At 36.9% G+C, this 18,316-nt stretch overlaps 1 protein-coding gene across 3 annotated transcripts in view; it reads right to left on the bottom strand.

Annotated features, from left to right (window-relative positions):
• Positions 1-5,705: 5,705 nt before the first annotated feature.
• LOC100370732 (PX domain-containing protein kinase-like protein) overlaps positions 5,706-18,316 on the bottom strand; it is a 43,677-nt gene continuing 31,066 nt past the window's right edge. Inside the window, exons 11-14 of one of the 3 annotated variants that reach the window (XM_085497269.1) lie at positions 14,513-14,678; positions 12,163-12,210; positions 9,390-9,443; positions 6,365-6,471 (exon numbers count right to left, since the gene is read on the bottom strand). In XM_085497269.1, coding sequence (XP_085353395.1) covers positions 9,424-9,443; positions 12,163-12,210; positions 14,513-14,678 — 234 coding nt within the window. In that variant the 3' untranslated portion in view covers positions 6,365-6,471; positions 9,390-9,423. Of the gene's footprint in view, positions 6,472-9,389; positions 9,444-12,162; positions 12,211-14,512; positions 14,679-18,316 lie in introns of all 3 variants that reach the window. The other 2 variants (XM_085497270.1, XM_085497268.1) reach the window with 2 other exon arrangements.

Genomic DNA, 18,316 nt, shown 5'->3' with positions numbered 1-18,316 from the left:
TCACACAACCAAGGCCTGTTAGTTTCATTTCTCTTTTTTTTTTTTTCCGTGCTTGATGTTGGGAATATTTTTATGCTGAGCGTTTTCGTAACAAAAAAGGCAGATTACAGTTGTTCACTGAGCTTCCTAGAAATCTAGTGCTTTGATGATTGACAGTTCCGGCATCACGGTAAGAGCTTTCCATTATAAAGCTGAGGGCAAGCAATGGCAAAAAAAGCTGGTATGTGTCGCTCTAAAAAAATTCCGTGCCACAGCCTTCTTCACATGTTCCCCACCTGATCCTCATGCCTTTGTTCAGATAGGTTACGCGGATCGGGAAGGCCATGCTGCATGATCATTTGACCGGCACCAGAGCCTGCAAGTGCATTGGGGCGCTGTGGGCAGAACTTAAACCCATCAACTTTGTAGAATGGGTCTCCTTGGTGTTAGAGCGTCAAGCTCACCCTTTTAAGAAATAAACTATGATCCTCGGGCAGATGGACCAGTTTTGGCTGCTATGTGCAACATCATCCTGGCCGGCTAGCTGATGTGGTGGTCGTTTTGGTGGTTGCTCAGGATCAATGTATCCAATTGAAGCAATCATTCGTGTTGGCTAGGGCTGTTTGCCCTTTTCAGCCAACAGATCAAACCAAAACCACAGGACGGCTCAGGCAATAAGTCCCCTGCTTAGGACCAGAACCAGCGAGGATCTAAGCGCTCATGCAGCAGCACACACCAGCTTGGCTCAAAGTCCTCTCCGGTCTTCTCCTCCTCTGACTGCTCATCCCCCCCCCCCCCTCTGGTCTTCTACTGAGTGATGAGGTCAAGGCAGAGATGACCCGGCAGTAATTAGCCATCCTTCTGGAGAAAAGGGCGGTACGCCTACACATTCCTCATCCCCATTCAACACGCTTGCAGCCGGTATCTCAGATTCCTTTTAGTGGGCAAGTTTACAAGTATACCGCCGTCTTTTCATGTACGATTAACGTAACCGCTCCTCCACGAGTTATACCATACTGTCCCGAAACCTATTATTTTCTGGGTACACAGTTCGAAACAGAATAAAGGCTTGTTCTCCCCTCTCAGACGTGGTGTGACTCCTTTGTGGAGCTTGACAGCCAACTCCGGTCGACTGGATCAGCCTCTATGCGCAAACTGATGTGCATCATTGGTAGTATAGTTCCGTCAGCAGCTCTTCGGCCTTGTCCGATTCAGGTGCTTGTTGAGCCGCTAGGCCCACATGCGGAACCTGACGTTCTGGGTTCACTTGTCGAACCAAGTCCTGGCAGTAAAAGGACGCTCGGAACTTGGAGAGGGAAGTCTCCCTAGATCCGACGACTCTCTCGCTGACTGATGATGGCCATCTGATGGAGCTTCTAGTCAAAATGACGTGGCCGAGCACGTATGTGGTTGAAGTTGTAGACCGTCCTACTGTCTCTGAAATATTTTCAGAAGGTTGCGCACCACCACAGAGTCCTGCTTTGGACAGACAACACCTCAGTAGTGTCAGACAGCAAGAAGGGGGGGGGGGACATGTTTCCCCACATTGTCAAAGCTAGCAAAGGAAATTCGGTGCCTGGAACCAAGTGGAGGTATGGCTCACCATCTTCCAAAGATGCACAACAGTGCCATGGACGCCCTCTCAAGACTTGTTTGATTTTAGAACACAGAGTGGCAAATCCCCCAGTGGTGGCGATCACTTTTTATTCATCTCTGGGACAGTTTGCTCCACTAACACCTCCCTGTCTCGGTTGTGTAATAACCAGTCGTAGGTATGGGTTCAGATAAACTGACGACCGATGTAGCAGCTGGGTCACCTGTCTTACCATTTTGGTGAAGCCTTACGATGCCGTGCACAGACCAAAAGGGAGGGCGGTAAACTCATAAACATTGCCCTCTAATGAGAACATGAGATACTGGCTGCATGAGTGGTGAATGGGGATGTGAAAATAAGCATTGAGCGTCACTCAAATGCAGCAATGCCAGCCAATCGCCTGAGTGCACTGACAGAAGTACCAAAGTCAGTGTTTCCATTTCCACAAACACGCTCAGCCAACTGATGTCTAGGACTGGATGCTGCCCCCGAACTCTAGGGAACGAGGAAGATGTGGATTAGAACCCTGGAACTTAATGGGGGTTCTCCACTAGGCGTATCGCTCTTTTCTCCAGAAGGCTGGATACTTCCTACTGGATCGTCTCATCCCTCAGTCAGTCCATAGCCTGGGCCACACGAGGTGCCCAGGGAAGTTGACCAACAGGCATGGTCTCCACACCGGCAGTGGGAGAGCAGAGCGCCGATGAAAAGCGGGGCCAAAGGCAAATCCCCCATCCTGGGAGGGGGGATTCCCACCAGCCCCACACGGAACAAAAGTCTTGCACCAAGCACTGTCTGGTTCACAAGCTGTGACCTAAACTGCATATTAATAAGGGTCAGCTGGGCTCTGGTTGGTTGGGTAGCCTGTGACTGTCCTAACAAAGTGGGGACGAGAGACGACAAAGCAGTGGTATCTGCACCCCCCCAAAGGGGTTGTGTACCACCCTGCACCAGAGTACCAACAATGGAGTCCCCTCCCTTCGCAGAGTCACAAGTAGGGGCACTCTGTGCGGCTTGGTGAGACACAGGAAGCGATGCCTGGTCAGCTCGAGCCTGAGGGGGGGATTCGGAAGAGGATGCGTAAGGCGATCCGTTCAAGGGAGAGGACCCCTTCTCCCTTTCCCACTAATGTGAGTTGTCCCCCCCTGTCCACCTGGTCATCCTGCGTCGTACCCCGCGACTGCAGGAGAGAGTTGACTTTTGAGGCCAGATTAAACATCCAGTCCTTCCAAGCCATCTCAGGACCATGGGAGAGCTGAGCACCGTCTGTCCCTATGTTCACGCAATCAACTCGGGCTGCATCAGTATCAATGAAGTCTCGGTGGATTGAACCGGTTCAGTCTCAGCGCCTCAGTAGGAATACGCTGTTTATCGACATCGGTAATTCAGATTTCCCGACAAAAGCGGTGGAGCGGTGGATGCCCGCCTCAGTCATATCGCATGGAGAAACTGACTCCACTAGTACTTCCAAGGTAGCAACCGACGCCTCCGTCACCTCACCGGTGAAAAATTGTGAAGGTCTTGCCTCGATCTTCGATCCCACCACATTGAGCAGGGACTCGGACCGCGACAACTCTCGGTCTCCCTAAGTTTGCGATAGGAGGCAAGTCTCGTCTCGGCCACTAAGTGGACAGAGAGATTCATCACTCATTGAATCAGACACATCACTAGCTGCGGCTGGGGATTTCCCTTTTTTAATGTGAAGTCTACCAGCTTTCGATCGCTTGCCTTCAGCCTTCCATGCTCCCCCGTTTTTGAATCCCAAAGATCACAGAGACTTTCAAGGCAAAAACTTGAGTCCCGGATGCAACCCAAACACGAGTGGAAACACATGTGTAGATCCCATATTGGCATTTTAGCATGGTAAGAGGAACATGTCTTGTGTCCCTACGACTGCGTTGGAACATTCTCAGTCTTTTTTAGGACTTGGGCATTATGCAGTCTAGAAAAGATAAGAAATGAAAAAAAAACAAGAAAATTCACTGCGCCAAAAATAGGAATCGATTCAACAAAAAACAGGTAAAAATGGGCCCTTAATAAAAGAAAGCCTTTATCATAATGATGTTGATCGTCAAACCAATATATCTATGACATTATGTATAATGAATATTTAAAATTTAAACATAATCAGTCACAAAAAGTCAGAGATATGGCACTAGAACATTTATTAAAACAAAATGGCCGCTAGTCTGCCATTTTGAATCTTATCTGAAAACAAAATGATGTGCATCAAGGTCCTATAATGTCCAACGTATATACCAAGTTTGAACAAAATCCATCTGTAAACGACCGAGAAATGCTTGATTTTGAAATTTGATAAAATAGCTGCCATTCGGCCATCTTCAATCAGATCATATGTATAATATCATGTATGTGTGAAGTTTGATTGTGATTGGTCCAGCCATTTCAAGACACAGGTTGGGACGCACAGAAGCACAGAGGTTAAAACACAAGTCCCCGTTTTTGGACTGCGTTCGAACGGGGACTAAATAAACAAATCTAAGCGAGGTCTACTCGAGGTACATACTGTAGAATACTTTATTTTCGCTTGGAATTTATTTTCGCTGAAGGGATGATTCCGTGAAAATAAAATCCAGCGAATATACTTTTTTTCCTATATTTAACATTAAACTCATCAAAAATCAGTGAAAATAAATTCCATACAAAACGCCCAAAAAGCCTTTTCAGCAAAAATTAATTCCAGCGAAAATAAAGTATTCCACAGTATACACCAAGTATCAAAGCAATCAGACTTATAGTAATCAAAGAAAGCTTAGAAAGAACTCCCATGTGCTGAGAGTATTGGAGACGCATTAAATATAATTTGAAATTACTTAACTGAAAACTAATTATGCAAATCAGAAAATTAATGTGAACAGATTTGAATGTAAAACTAATGAGGTCTGCGCAATGTAACAAAAAATCTATGTACCAAGTTTAATTGAAATGTGATTAGAACCAAAAAATTATGAATTATTATGCTAATTAGGGAATTAATATGAACAGATTTTTACCCCAAACTAATTAGGTTTGTACATTGTCCTAGAGCATGTTTGTACTAGGTTTCATTGAAATGGAATAATTAGTACTTTAGATATCAATGTGAAAGCTTAAAATCGGTTAATTATGCAAATTAGGTAATTAATATGTACAGATTTTAACCCACAATTATCCAGGTCTGTCTATTGTCCTACAGCATCCATGTACAAACATTCATTGATATGTGATGATTAGTACCTGAGATATCAGTGTGAAAGTTGGAAATTGGTTAATTATGCAAATTAGGTAATTAATATGCACAATTATTTACCCTAAAACTAATCAGGTCTCTGCATAGTCCTAAAGGATATATGTACCAAGTTTCATTGAAATGCGATGATTAGTACTTGAGATACCCGTGGGAAAGCTGAAAATTAACTAATTATTCAAATTAGCTGATTAATATGCACAAATATTTTATCCGAAACAATCAATCTCTACATAGTCCTTGAGTATGTAAGTACCAAGTTTCATTGAAATGTAATGCTCACTACTTGTATCAAAAGCTGAAAATTAATTAATTATGCAAATTAGGTAATTATATGTATTGATATTACCATAAAAACTATCAGGTCTGTGCAGTGTCATATGACATCTATGTACCAAGTTTCATTGAAATGTGATGATTAGTACTTGAGATATCAGTGGAAAAACCGAAAATTGACTAATAATTATGCAAATTAGGTAATTAGTATCCACGGATTATTACCAAAAACTAATCAAAACCTAGCATTAGTTCAGAGCATCTATGTACCAAGTTTCATCAAAATCCAATGAGTGGTTGTTTAGATATCAGTGGAACAGTCATAGAACAGCTAAAAATTAGCTAATTATCATGCAAATTAGGTAGTTAACGAGCATGGATTTTTACCAAAACCTAATCAAATCTGCGCATTGGCCTAGAGCAACTATGCACCAAGTTTCATCAAAAACCGATGTATGGTTCTTGAGATAGCAGTGGAACAGTCTGACACACATACATACACACACACACACACACAGACAGACAGACAGACAGACACACAGACACACTAACTGCAAAGACTCCCATTATGTGCTTCGCACATGGGAGTCAATGATAACGATTTCCTAATTTGTAATCAAGAAAACTCTTTTTAATGTCACAATACCCATTTAATTTCAACTGGGTCATGCTAAATTCAGAAACAATGTACTTATAAATGTAAGCTTTCTCTTGTAAAACAAACACTCTCCATTATGGTACTACAAGGCACAACGCAATACTCCCATAAACATCTGTACAGATGAATCATGTATATACACACTGCTAGAAAAAATCTGTTTTAAGTATTACAAAATATTTCTTATTTACACAAGAATAGTAATCCACCATTTTTTCCTATAACTGTACATTTTTCAATTTCTTTAAAATAAAAATTCTTCAATTTTAATAGTAAATTAAAACAAAACTGTCCCACTGTGCAAGGTCCCCCTCCATCCCTCATCTGCCCACCCCTTCCCTTCTACAGGATAGAAACTGTACAACACAATCGGGACAAATTATTAGTATCAGAATAAAATATTTCAATGCAGCATGTTTCAACTTTGACAAAAATTATTTCTTTGTAAATAAATATAGTAGCTTCAAGGCAACATTTGATAATTATTATATTTGTGTAGCATTAAGTAGATAGAGTCCCCTTTGTCAATTCTGAATCAAAGTATTGGTGTGCATCTGTCAAATCAAATCATGGGCTCACTTCGATCATGAGTCTCAGTTTTTTTTAGCCCATCCTTTTTAAATCCAGCAATAGATCCCAACAGAGCATTTCTCTCATTCACACCAGCTTTACCATTTGATACAGGAGAAGATGAATTCTCACAAGAAGGAGAAGGAACTGAAATAGATAAAACAGAAAAAAACAATTGTACCATATGTATATTATATATGATACAATATTTGATTATTAAAGATACTGTTGTAGCAATAATCCCATTACAGATTGAAATAAAGCTACATAGGCGCATAGTATAGGGGTGATTTCATAATATAAGATGGTACAGGCATTACATAGATAGACCTTTAATTCAGAAAACACTATGTACTATACATCCAACATGATAGAATTCATTCATTGGTGAAGTAATGTATGAATGTTTTCTAAAGTATGCATTCAAATATCTTCCTTGATAGGCAAATGCACACCCTGGCTATGTCACATTCACTTTCCTTTGTTTACATTGAATGCAACATCCCGGTATTACTGAAATAAATCACTTAACACAAATGCTGGTGCTAACACAAAAATCTTGCTGGCATTTCTGGATGTCATATTCCACTTTTACGACACGTTACATTTCAGTTGATTGAATCACAGCACTGCCTACAGGAATACATTGCAGTATTTTCATCCTAACCTCATATTATATCTCATGGCCTTCTCTGCTAGCACAAGCTTTATCTTACATACCCCCCCCCCCCCCCGAATGATTTTTTTTAACCAATTGAACAAAAATTGACCCTTCTAAAGCATGTAAGCTGATCAAAAGTGACTGAGCAATTCGTGTGAATTGAGTTACTATGTATGGTACATCAAGAGTAGAACTGGTCAGAATTGGAAATATTATGCATCAACAAAAATGATACATAACCTGATTTTTAATTCACTAAACTTATACACCTATTACATGCTTTCAATATGCAATATGACACATTATGTTTATCAGATCCCATATATGGTTATGTTGTCATTGACAACACAAAAGAGATAGCAAAATAGGACACTATAAGCTGGCTACCATATCTACTTTTAAATAGTAAATGTATAAATTAGTAATACATGCACTATATGGTTAGAAACAAAATAGGACACTATAAGCTGGCTACCATATCTACCTATAAATAGTAAATGTATAAATTAGTAATACATGCACTATATGGTTAGAAACAAAATAGGACACTATAAGCTGGCTACCATATCTACCTTTAAATAGTAAATGTATAAATTAGTAATACATGCACTATATGGTTAGAAACAAAATAGGACACTATAAGCTGGCTACCATATCTACCTTTAAATAGTAAATGTATAAATTAGTAATACATGCACTATATGGTTAGAAACAAAATAGGACACTATAAGCTGGCTACCATATCTACCTTTAAATAGTAAATGTATAAATTAGTAATTCATGCACTATATGGTTAGAAACAAAATAGGACACTATAAGCTGGCTACCATATCTACCTTTAAATAGTAAATGTATAAATTAGTAATTCATGCACTATATGGTTAGAAACAAAATAGGACACTATAAGCTGGCTACCATATCTACCTTTAAATAGTAAATGTATAAATTACTAATACATGCACTATATGGTTAGAAACAAAATAGGACACTATAAGCTGGCTACCATATCTACCTTTAAATAGTAAATGTATAAATTAGTAATACATGCACTATATGGTTAGAAACAAAATAGGACACTATAAGCTGGCTACCATATCTACCTATAAATAGTAAATGTATAAATTAGTAATACATGCACTATATGGTTAGAAACAAAATAGGACACTATAAGCTGGCTACCATATCTACCTTTAAATAGTAAATGTATAAATTAGTAATACATGTACTATATGGTTAGAAACAAAATAAAAGGCATTTATTTAATTCTTGCATGTTAAGCATGCACACTGCCACACATCAAAATTTATGTTTTCTCTCATCATTCCCTCTTTCAAAAGTGATCTCTCAGAGTAGTGGATCATTTCTCCCATTTACCTCCTACCGTAAAATCTGTATTAGAAGCCGCACCCATTCTTTTTGAACAATTGAGAGCCAAACATTCATAATTTCTCATATGTGTAGATGCTCTAATAGAAGACGCATCCCCTCTGTTGCATTGTATCACTTTAATAGAAGCTGCAGCTATTAATACAGATTTTACAGTACTGTATGATTTACTGTGTTCAACCACTCATTGGTTATATATCGCCATCTAGTGTTCAGCCTTCATTTAACACAAACTGTTAACAGAGGGCGTATTACTGGAAACACATTTACATCAAATACCAGACTATTATTAAGTTGCGAGTTTCTAACTGCAAAATTATGTTGACTTTGAATAATTTAAATCTTGTTATAATGGGGCAACAGCAGTGAACAAACATTACTTGACATGTCTAACTGCCATTCTATAAATCCACTTCATTGTCACTCCTAATCATTAGATATGGGAACACATGAAAACAGCTGAAACTCAATGAATTCAAACCTATCACAGAACTTTTATGTTATATCTGAACAATGCTATGATAAATATTCATTTCAAATTATAAATAAGTTTTCTTTTGATATTTTGAGAAAAAAATTAAATTTAAGATTTGTATAACATCTACCACACAGTGCTTGTTGTAATCAATGCTATATATGCTACATGAAACAAAAACATCCCAGAAATCAATGCAAGACTTTCCTGAATAGTGTTCTAGTAGAATTTCTGCTATCTACATATGGAGTATTCAATCCAAGGCTTCTCAGAATCCAATACAAATGCTATGTATATCTGGTTTACATATTGTAACTACATTTCAAGTTGAATAGGATTCCAGGAGAGCAATTGTTGTACAGGGCTGCTTTTACATTATTTCAATAATTATGGCATACCGGTACATTCGCAAACGTACTACAGGATTGGATATCTATATCAGTCTAGATATTTATAATGCTTTATTGGGAAGTGTTTGTTTCCTCCAATAGTATGACATATACATTTACATAATTATATACTTAAATCTGAGAGAGAGATTACCTATATAGTGCACTGGTATCACATGATGTTAAGATCAGGCAACTTTGTGTTCTGCTGGAAATTATTGACATAAAAGCAGTTATAGGGTTGCTACTAATACAAAGTAAGCAAAGAATCTATAGCATCATTAAAGGCTTAGTAGATGGAAACATACAGACACTCTGAATTAACAGTGCTTACTAGTAATTCAAAGTCTTGTGGGTCACATAAAGCAAACATTGGTTTATACCAATAAGCACCAAAAAAAATGTTTGAACAGATAAAACTACCGGTACATGTACATGGAATTAAAGGTAACGACAGGGGAAAAATGAGACTATGTTTGTAAATTCATTTCAAACTCCAGTTGTACAATTCCATAAGAAAAACAATAGAATTGATTTGCATTTTTATTAAAGTTTTTTCACATAACAAAGGATCTTAAATAAATTAAGTACTGAAACTGTTCAGTTTTGTCAATTTCTGTGTGACAGTGCACCTCTTTTTCTATGTATTAACAGTCCTTGGAGATCCGATACTTGTAATGTATATTCAAACAAGCAGCCTATCGGCTGAGATAGCTCCGCTGTTAGCAATGCACATTTCAATTAAGAACTGAAGACATCATTAGAAAATGAACAATATGTATAGTATCAAAACAATCAGACTTGCGGTTTTCAACAAGAAGTGGAAAATATCACTTTTTATCAAAAATTACAAAAATTATTCATCAAAATTAGAGAATTGAAGGTATCATCATGAAATGAACAAATCTGAGAGAGGTCCACATGTAGTACCTATATATGTAATATCAAAGCTATTGGACTTGCGGTTTTTAACAAGAAGTCGTAAATATCACTTTTTACCAAACATGACAAAAATATTCACCAAAATTAGAAAATTGAAGATATCAATACAAAATGAACAAATCTGAGAGAGGTCTACATGTAGTACCTATATATGTAATATCAAAGCAATTGGACTTGCGGTTTTTAACAAGAAATCGAAAATATCACTTTTTACCAAACATGACAAAAATATTCACCAAAATTAGAAAATTGAAGATATCATTACAAAATGAACAAATCTGAGAGAGGTCGACATGTAGTACCTATATATGTAATATCAAAGCAATTGGACTTGAGGTTTTCAACAAGAAGTGGAAAATATCACTTTTTATCAAAAATTACAAAAATTATTCATCAAAATTAGAGAATTGAAGGTATCATCATGAAATGAACAAATCTGAGAGAGGTCCACATGTAGTACCTATATATGTAATATCAAAACAATTGGACTTGCGGTTTTTAACAAGAAGTCGAAAATATCACTTTTTACCAAACATGACAAAAATATTCACCAAAATTAGAAAATTGAAGATATCAATACAAAATGAACAAATCTGAGAGAGGTCTACATGTAGTACCTATATATGTAATATCAAAGCAATTGGACTTGCGGTTTTTAACAAGAAATCGTAAATATCACTTTTTACCAAACATGACAAAAATATTCACCAAAATTAGAAAATTGAAGATATCATTACAAAATGAACAAATCTGAGAGAGGTCGACATGTAGTACCTATATATGTAATATCAAAGCAATTGGACTTGTGGTTTTTAACAAGAAGTCGAAAATATCACTTTTTACCAAAAATTACAAAAATATTCACCAAAATTAGAGAATTGAAGACATCATCACAAAATGAACAAATCTGAGAGAGGTCGACATGTAGTACCTATATATGTAATATCAAAGCAATTGGACTTGTGGTTTTTAACAAGAAGTCGAAAATATCACTTTTTACCAAAAATTACAAAAATATTCACCAAAATTAGAGAATTGAAGACATCATCACAAAATGAACAAATCTGAGAGAGGTCCACATGTAGTACCTATATATGTAATATCAAAGCAATTGGACTATTGGTTTTTTACAAGAAGTCGAAAATATCACTTTTTACCAAAAATTACAAAAATATTCACCAAAATTAGAGAATTGAAGATATCATCACAAAACAAACAAATCTGAGAGAGGTCGACATGTAGTACCTATATATGTAATATCAAAGCAATTGGACTATTGGTTTTTTACAAGAAGTCGAAAATATCACTTTTTACCAAAAATTACAAAAATATTCACCAAAATTAGAGAATTGAAGATATCATCACGAAATGAACAAATCGGAGTTAGAACCACATGTAGTACCTATATTCAATTTTTTGTTATAAAAGCAAATGGCAACACAAAGTACATAATTGTACACTTTTCTCAAAACATATAAATTGTCACAGTTACATGTTGAAGTCTCTACATTTTTTCTCGGTTTCCCCTCTCGTTACCACAACACATTATAAAATAATAATATTAATATTATTGACACAGCTGTCTTCAGTCTACTACTTTAGTATGTAACATATATGGAATTAATGATGTGGACAATTATATGATTGTTTGATGATCATGTGGACATTAAGTGGTCATATGACAGCCATGTGGACATTAAGTGGTCATATGACAGCCATGTGGACATTAAGTGGTCATATGACAGCCATGTGGACATTAAGTGGTCATATGACAGCCATGTGGACATTAAGTGGTCATATGACAGCCATGTGGACATTAAGTGGTCATATGACAGCCATGTGGACATTACCCCCCTCCACCACTACTAGTCCTCATTCACCCACCCACTTCCCTTTTACCTCATCCACTCTCCCTCACTCCCTCCAACCCTAACCACATCGTACACAATCAGATAACTGCACAAATGTGTACATCATAAACATACCTGAATTGGTAGGCGATACCGGTGACACTGCTCTTGTATTACTAGAACCTACGTAAACAAATATGAGTGGATTGTATGACTATACATATCACTGGTTGTAAATTGAAAACATCAGTTGAATAGGTAATATTCAGAATAATAGAGACTGTTCACAATATTAGGTTATTTGGAGTAAACAAAATAAACAAGATACAGTGTTTTCAGTCCCTTGTCACTGAGTGTTAAGTTCTAACACATATAACTTGTGAATTCCTTCACTAGTGACTTTGGTTAATGACTTAATTTACTACACATGTTAAAGGACGGTAGTCATCGCACCATGCATGCGTGACATATACGAGTCTCATATAAACAAATTAAAGATGGCGACTTTGACGTTGCTAAGACATTACCAAGCTTAATTAGATATATTTTTAGGTGAGTATCGAAAGAGTCACCGGTGGTAATTCGTGCAAGTCGAGCCCAGGTCAAACCTCATACTTGTGATTTCCATTAGAAGAACGCATTGGATTGTGGGAAAATCAACATTTATTAACACAAATGTCGCAAATGTGCAGCACAATGACCACCGCCCTTTAAAGATTTTTGTCATTTTTAATTCTTGTTTCAATCCAAGTAATAGAAAATGAGCAAAATTACCTGACGTGTGATTGAACTGATTGAACACACACACACATGGAGTCGATGATACATGATTTTTTATTTGGTTCACTAAAGGTCATTTTAGCAATATTGGAATTATGTAAGGGTGTCTAAAAACTAACTATTCAACACGATTGTGCGACTCGCCGATGTCAAAGATCGCACTCTGGGAAAGGGTCACAGTGTCACTCTGCGACGAGCACAATTCCCATTGGTTGGTTGGTCGAAAAGCATGAATCCCAATGGTTGATTCATTGCCCATATTACTTCTTTATTTACAGTGTAAGTTTTTACTGCATGCCTTATAGAAAATTTATGTTTTAAATGGTTATTTCGCCAATTGCTCACGAACTATGGTAAACAAGTGTATAAACACTATGTTCCGGTGACATGCCGCACTGTTCGATGATTACAGCACATAGTAGACAAATTGTGGGACCAAACAAATGTCACATGATTTACGGTGATTAGACACATCACACCGCTGGCTAGAAAAGTGAAATAGTGTAACATGCACATTGGTGTTGACTACCTAAGTAAGGCTTCATCCCGACGACTATGCTCATTAGCATAAGCGACAGCTTCAAAGAGCTTGAAACGCAAAGTACTTTTCACACGTTCTATACTAATTTCTTGATTTAAAAAAAAATCTTGCCGTTTTTCAATCAAAATCAAAGGCAAAAGATCGTACTACAACATCGACAAATCTCTCCTATGGTAATTTGAATACGTTGGCATCATCCGGCATTTTGATTGGTTAATTAGCGATTTGACCTATCAAGTCAACTCATGTGAGAAAAAAATGTATCGTATCACATTGAGCATTTACATGCGACTGGAATCATTCGCATATGATGAAACTAAATTTTACTTTATTTACAAATTTATTTTTTGTTATTTTAATAACTACTGAGTAATAATCTACAATTGCGAAATGCAGCATGAACGATTGCTCTATCGTGATCATTTGCTACTAAATATGCATAGTATTTTTTGTCATTAAGTGAATTTTTGTTTAGATGAAGCATGGATTGAATGGTATGGCCAAAACTTGTATAACTTTCAAGACTGTGTGGAAACACTTTATTTAACATAGTATTTAAAATAAAGTATACAGTGATTAAATGTCAGACTGTACTGAGCTGCAAATAGTTATTGTTACTGTTGGTGGCTGCACATGTCATACACATTGACTGACTGTTTCATGTGGTGTGACCCTTTGTTTTATTTTCGACAATATGCGAAATGAACAGCTCAAAACCACAAAATTAAATCTTGTATCAAATTGACTCAAAATTCAGAATAAAGTGGTTTCCAAAATGTTAAGAATTGATATCAACATGAAACAATGCATGCATATTGTGTCCCCAAGTGGTCTTCCAATCAAAATATGCTGTTTCGCCGAGTGACACTGCGACCTTTGCAGTAATCGACATTCAGCAAGTCACACTATCGCATCACTGAGTTAGTTTATAAACCCACTTACATACATGAATATTGCAATAAAAAGAAAAGGCCAAAAAATTAAGCTTATGCAACTTTAAAGAATCAAGGAAAGTTAGATATCATACAGAATTGTTTTTTCTACATTATGATTATGTGGCCTTTAACAATCAACCCTCCTTAACAATTAACATTCAGTGTTCCACTACAGCATGCAATACAATGTACATCACAAAATATCTAGACAGTATGTTCATTTGATTACCTGACTCGCTGCCATTAGGTGATGTAGCACCATTCTCTCGTATACCATTATCACCTGATGCAAGCTGCATGGACAATCTTTTCCTGGAAGATTTTTTCCTCTTTTTCTTTTCATCATCAGACATGTGAAAAGCTTGTGCCTTGCTGAGTCTTCTGTATGACGATATCTACAAATGCATTCATGTACATATTATTCATCATATATCGAACACTGAGATGATTCAACCACTAAATTTAACAGTGTGAAGAAATGATGTATATCGCTGTGTTGCTCACTATTAAATTTACAAAACTCTCCTTCATAATGCACATTTCATTATGGCTCTATATAGAGGTATGTAAATGTGTCGAAATGGACATAGTGCGAGTGGTTAGTGCTAGTAGCACTAATCCGAAAAACTACTAGATCTAGTGCTAAAATGGCACTAGATCTAGTGCTAAAATGTACATAGTGCGAGTGGCATTGATATCGTGTTGTCAACGACGTCAAGACATCCCGTAATTCTCTGAAAATAAATTAATATTTACGTAAAATTGTTGTATCTTTCATTCATTAGAAATGTGCTACAGTGGGAAAATTGAGAATGTCATTGTCCACATTTATCGTAATAGACCGTTGGAACAACGCGATCGGCCGGGAAACTAGCTGAAACAGTGAAACTGCAGGTCGAACTTCGAAATTTTTACAAATTGTGAATAGATATACTGTATGAAATGGTATTGTGAGGAAGTTTGTGTTTTCAACTTTGGCGAATGGAAACTTTATGTAAATGGTGGAATTCAGCGTTGATTTTTTTTAAATCGCTGATGTTCCGTTTTATTTCTGGTCGGTGCCACACTTAATGAAAATAGATCTTCGAAAATGAAATTATGATGCCATATGTGAACTAAATAAAAAATTGGTATACTCCCAGTCTAAGTCCCGGGTCCCAGTAAAGCTCGGTGGATGTTGTGTGTACTGCGACCTGTGAATGGGCATATCCATATTCACTCAATCCTGTTGTTACATTGTATCATGGAGGAACTAACGGAATATGATGTAACCTCGCAGATTTTTTGATTTTTTACGTGACCATATTATACATGTCTAGACACTTTCTCTGCAATAATATTTTTTAGGAGCCCTTAGGATTTTTTGTTGTAGACTCTCGAAATCTTGTTCTTGTTACAGTTGCTAATAATTAAAACATGTGAAGTAACAAGTTTGTCTGTTGAATTTTCGGTTGTGAAATACGTATTTTAACCCTTCACAGCTAAACAAAACCAGTGTATGGTCGCGTTAAAAAAATGGGACCAAGAAATCGTCCAAGGCGATTTTTCAGCAGTTTTTAAATTTATTTTTTAAAACATTTTGTCGTAATTTATCGGACATTTCAATCGTTCCTGACGCCTAAATCAGTCTATTTAAGTTTTTATTCAAGAGTGTGTTTATTTTGACTAGCGTAAGCTCCGTTTGGACAAAGAGCTGTTATCACTGTAAACAATGTGAAATTATTCTTCTTATGCTAAGTTCATCTTTGAAAACAACTATATTTTTTTATTTAAAAAAAATCATGCCATTTTCCCATCAAAATCCAAGCCAAAAAAGCGTACTACAACATCGGCAAATCTCTTCCGTGTTGCATTCAATATCATTAACATATTTAAATGAGCTATGGTGATTTGAACGCGTTGGCATCATCCAGCATTTTGATTGGTTAATTAGCGATTTGACCTATTAGCTCAACTCACGCAAGAGAAACATGGCATCGAGCACTAGATCTAGTACTTTTTCGGATTAGTGCTACTAGCACTAGCCACTCGCACTACGCCCATTTCGACACATTTACATACATGATCTCTAATCATACTGCCATATGTGCATGGTAATTTTATGAAGTCTCTGATCATACTGCCATGTGTGCATAGTAATTTTATGAAGTCTCTGATCATACTACCATGTGTGCATAGTAATTTTATGAAGTCTCTGATCATACTACCATGTGTGCATGGTAATTTTATGAAGTCTCTGATCATACTGCCATGTGTGCATGGTAATTTTATGAAGTCTCTGATCATACTACCATGTGTGCATGGTAATTTTATGAAGTCTCTGATCATACTACCATGTGTGCATGGTAATTTTATGAAGTCTCTGATCATACTGCCATGTGTGCATAGTAATTTTATGAAGTCTCTGATCATACTACCATGTGTGCATAGTAATTTTATGAAGTCTCTGATCATACTACCATGTGTGCATGGTAATTTTATGAAGTCTCTGATCATACTGCCATGTGTGCATGGTAATTTTATGAAGTCTCTGATCATACTGCCATGTGTGCATAGTAATTTTATGAAGTCTCTGATCATACTGCCATGTGTGCATGGTAATTTTATGAAGTCTCTGATCATACTACCATGTGTGCATAGTAATTTTATGAAGTCTCTGATCATACTGCCATGTGTGCATGGTAATTTTATGAAGTCTCTGATCATACTACCATGTGCGCATGGTAATTTATGAAGTCTCTGATCATACTGCCATGTGTGCATGGTAATTTTATGAAGTCTCTGATCATACTGCCATGTGTGCATGGTAATTTTATGAAGTCTCTGATCATACTACCATGTGTGCATGGTAATTTTATGAAGTCTCTGATCATACTGCCATGTGTGCATGGTAATTTTATGAAGTCTCTGATCATACTACCATGTGTGCATGGTAATTTTATGAAGTCTCTGATCATACTACCATGTGTGCATAGTAATTTTATGAAGTCTCTGATCATACTACCATGTGTGCATGGTAATTTTATGAAGTCTCTGATCATACTGCCATGTGTGCATAGTAATTTTATGAAGTCTCTGATCATACTACCATGTGTGCATAGTAATTTTATGAAGTCTCTGATCATACTGCCATGTGTGCATAGTAATTTTATGAAGTCTCTGATCATACTACCATGTGTGCATAGTAATTTTATGAAGTCTCTGATCATACTGCCATGTGTGCATGGTAATTTTATGAAGTCTCTGATCATACTGCCATGTGTGCATAGTAATTTTATGAAGTCTCTGATCATACTGCCATGTGTGCATAGTAATTTATGAAGTCTCTGATCATACTGCCATGTGTGCATAGTAATTTTATGAAGTCTCTGATCATACTGCCATGTGTGCATAGTAATTTTATGAAGTCTCTGATCATACTACCATGTGTGCATAGTAATTTTATGAAGTCTCTGATCATACTGCCATGTGTGCATAGTAATTTTATGAAGTCTCTGATCATACTGCCATGTGTGCATGGTAATTTTATGAAGTCTCTGATCATACTACCATGTGCGCATGGTAATTTTATGAAGTCTCTGATCATACTGCCATGTGTGCATAGTAATTTTATGAAGTCTCTGATCATACTGCCATGTGTGCATAGTAATTTTATGAAGTCTCTAATCATACTGCCATGTGTGCATAGTAATTTATGAAGTCTCTGATCATACTGCCATGTGTGCATAGTAATTTTATGAAGTCTCTGATCATAATGTCAGTGACAGTACAATGAGATGGTAATTTGATGGCAAGTCACTGTGTGAAACACAGATAATTCAAGAATAGGAAATCAAACGGGTGGTTCACCGCGGTAACCACTGCGACTCTCCGCGGTACACCGGGGAGAGTCGCGGACTGCTTATAATTAGGGGCCACCGGTACCGGTTGCAACCGCGGTCGTAGGAAAGGTGTGAATTACGTACTTAACAGTTTCCTTTGTGATTCCATGAGTCTTTGTTTCAAATAGCTGTTTTTAAATCGAGCAGGTTAC

This window comes from Saccoglossus kowalevskii, chromosome 3 (assembly GCF_978046115.1).
Source record: "Saccoglossus kowalevskii chromosome 3, keSacKowa6.1, whole genome shotgun sequence".
NCBI classification, from domain to species: domain Eukaryota; kingdom Metazoa; phylum Hemichordata; class Enteropneusta; family Harrimaniidae; genus Saccoglossus; species Saccoglossus kowalevskii.
Note: the sequence above shows the minus strand (reverse complement) of the source record. Positions and strands in the feature narration are given on the sequence as shown.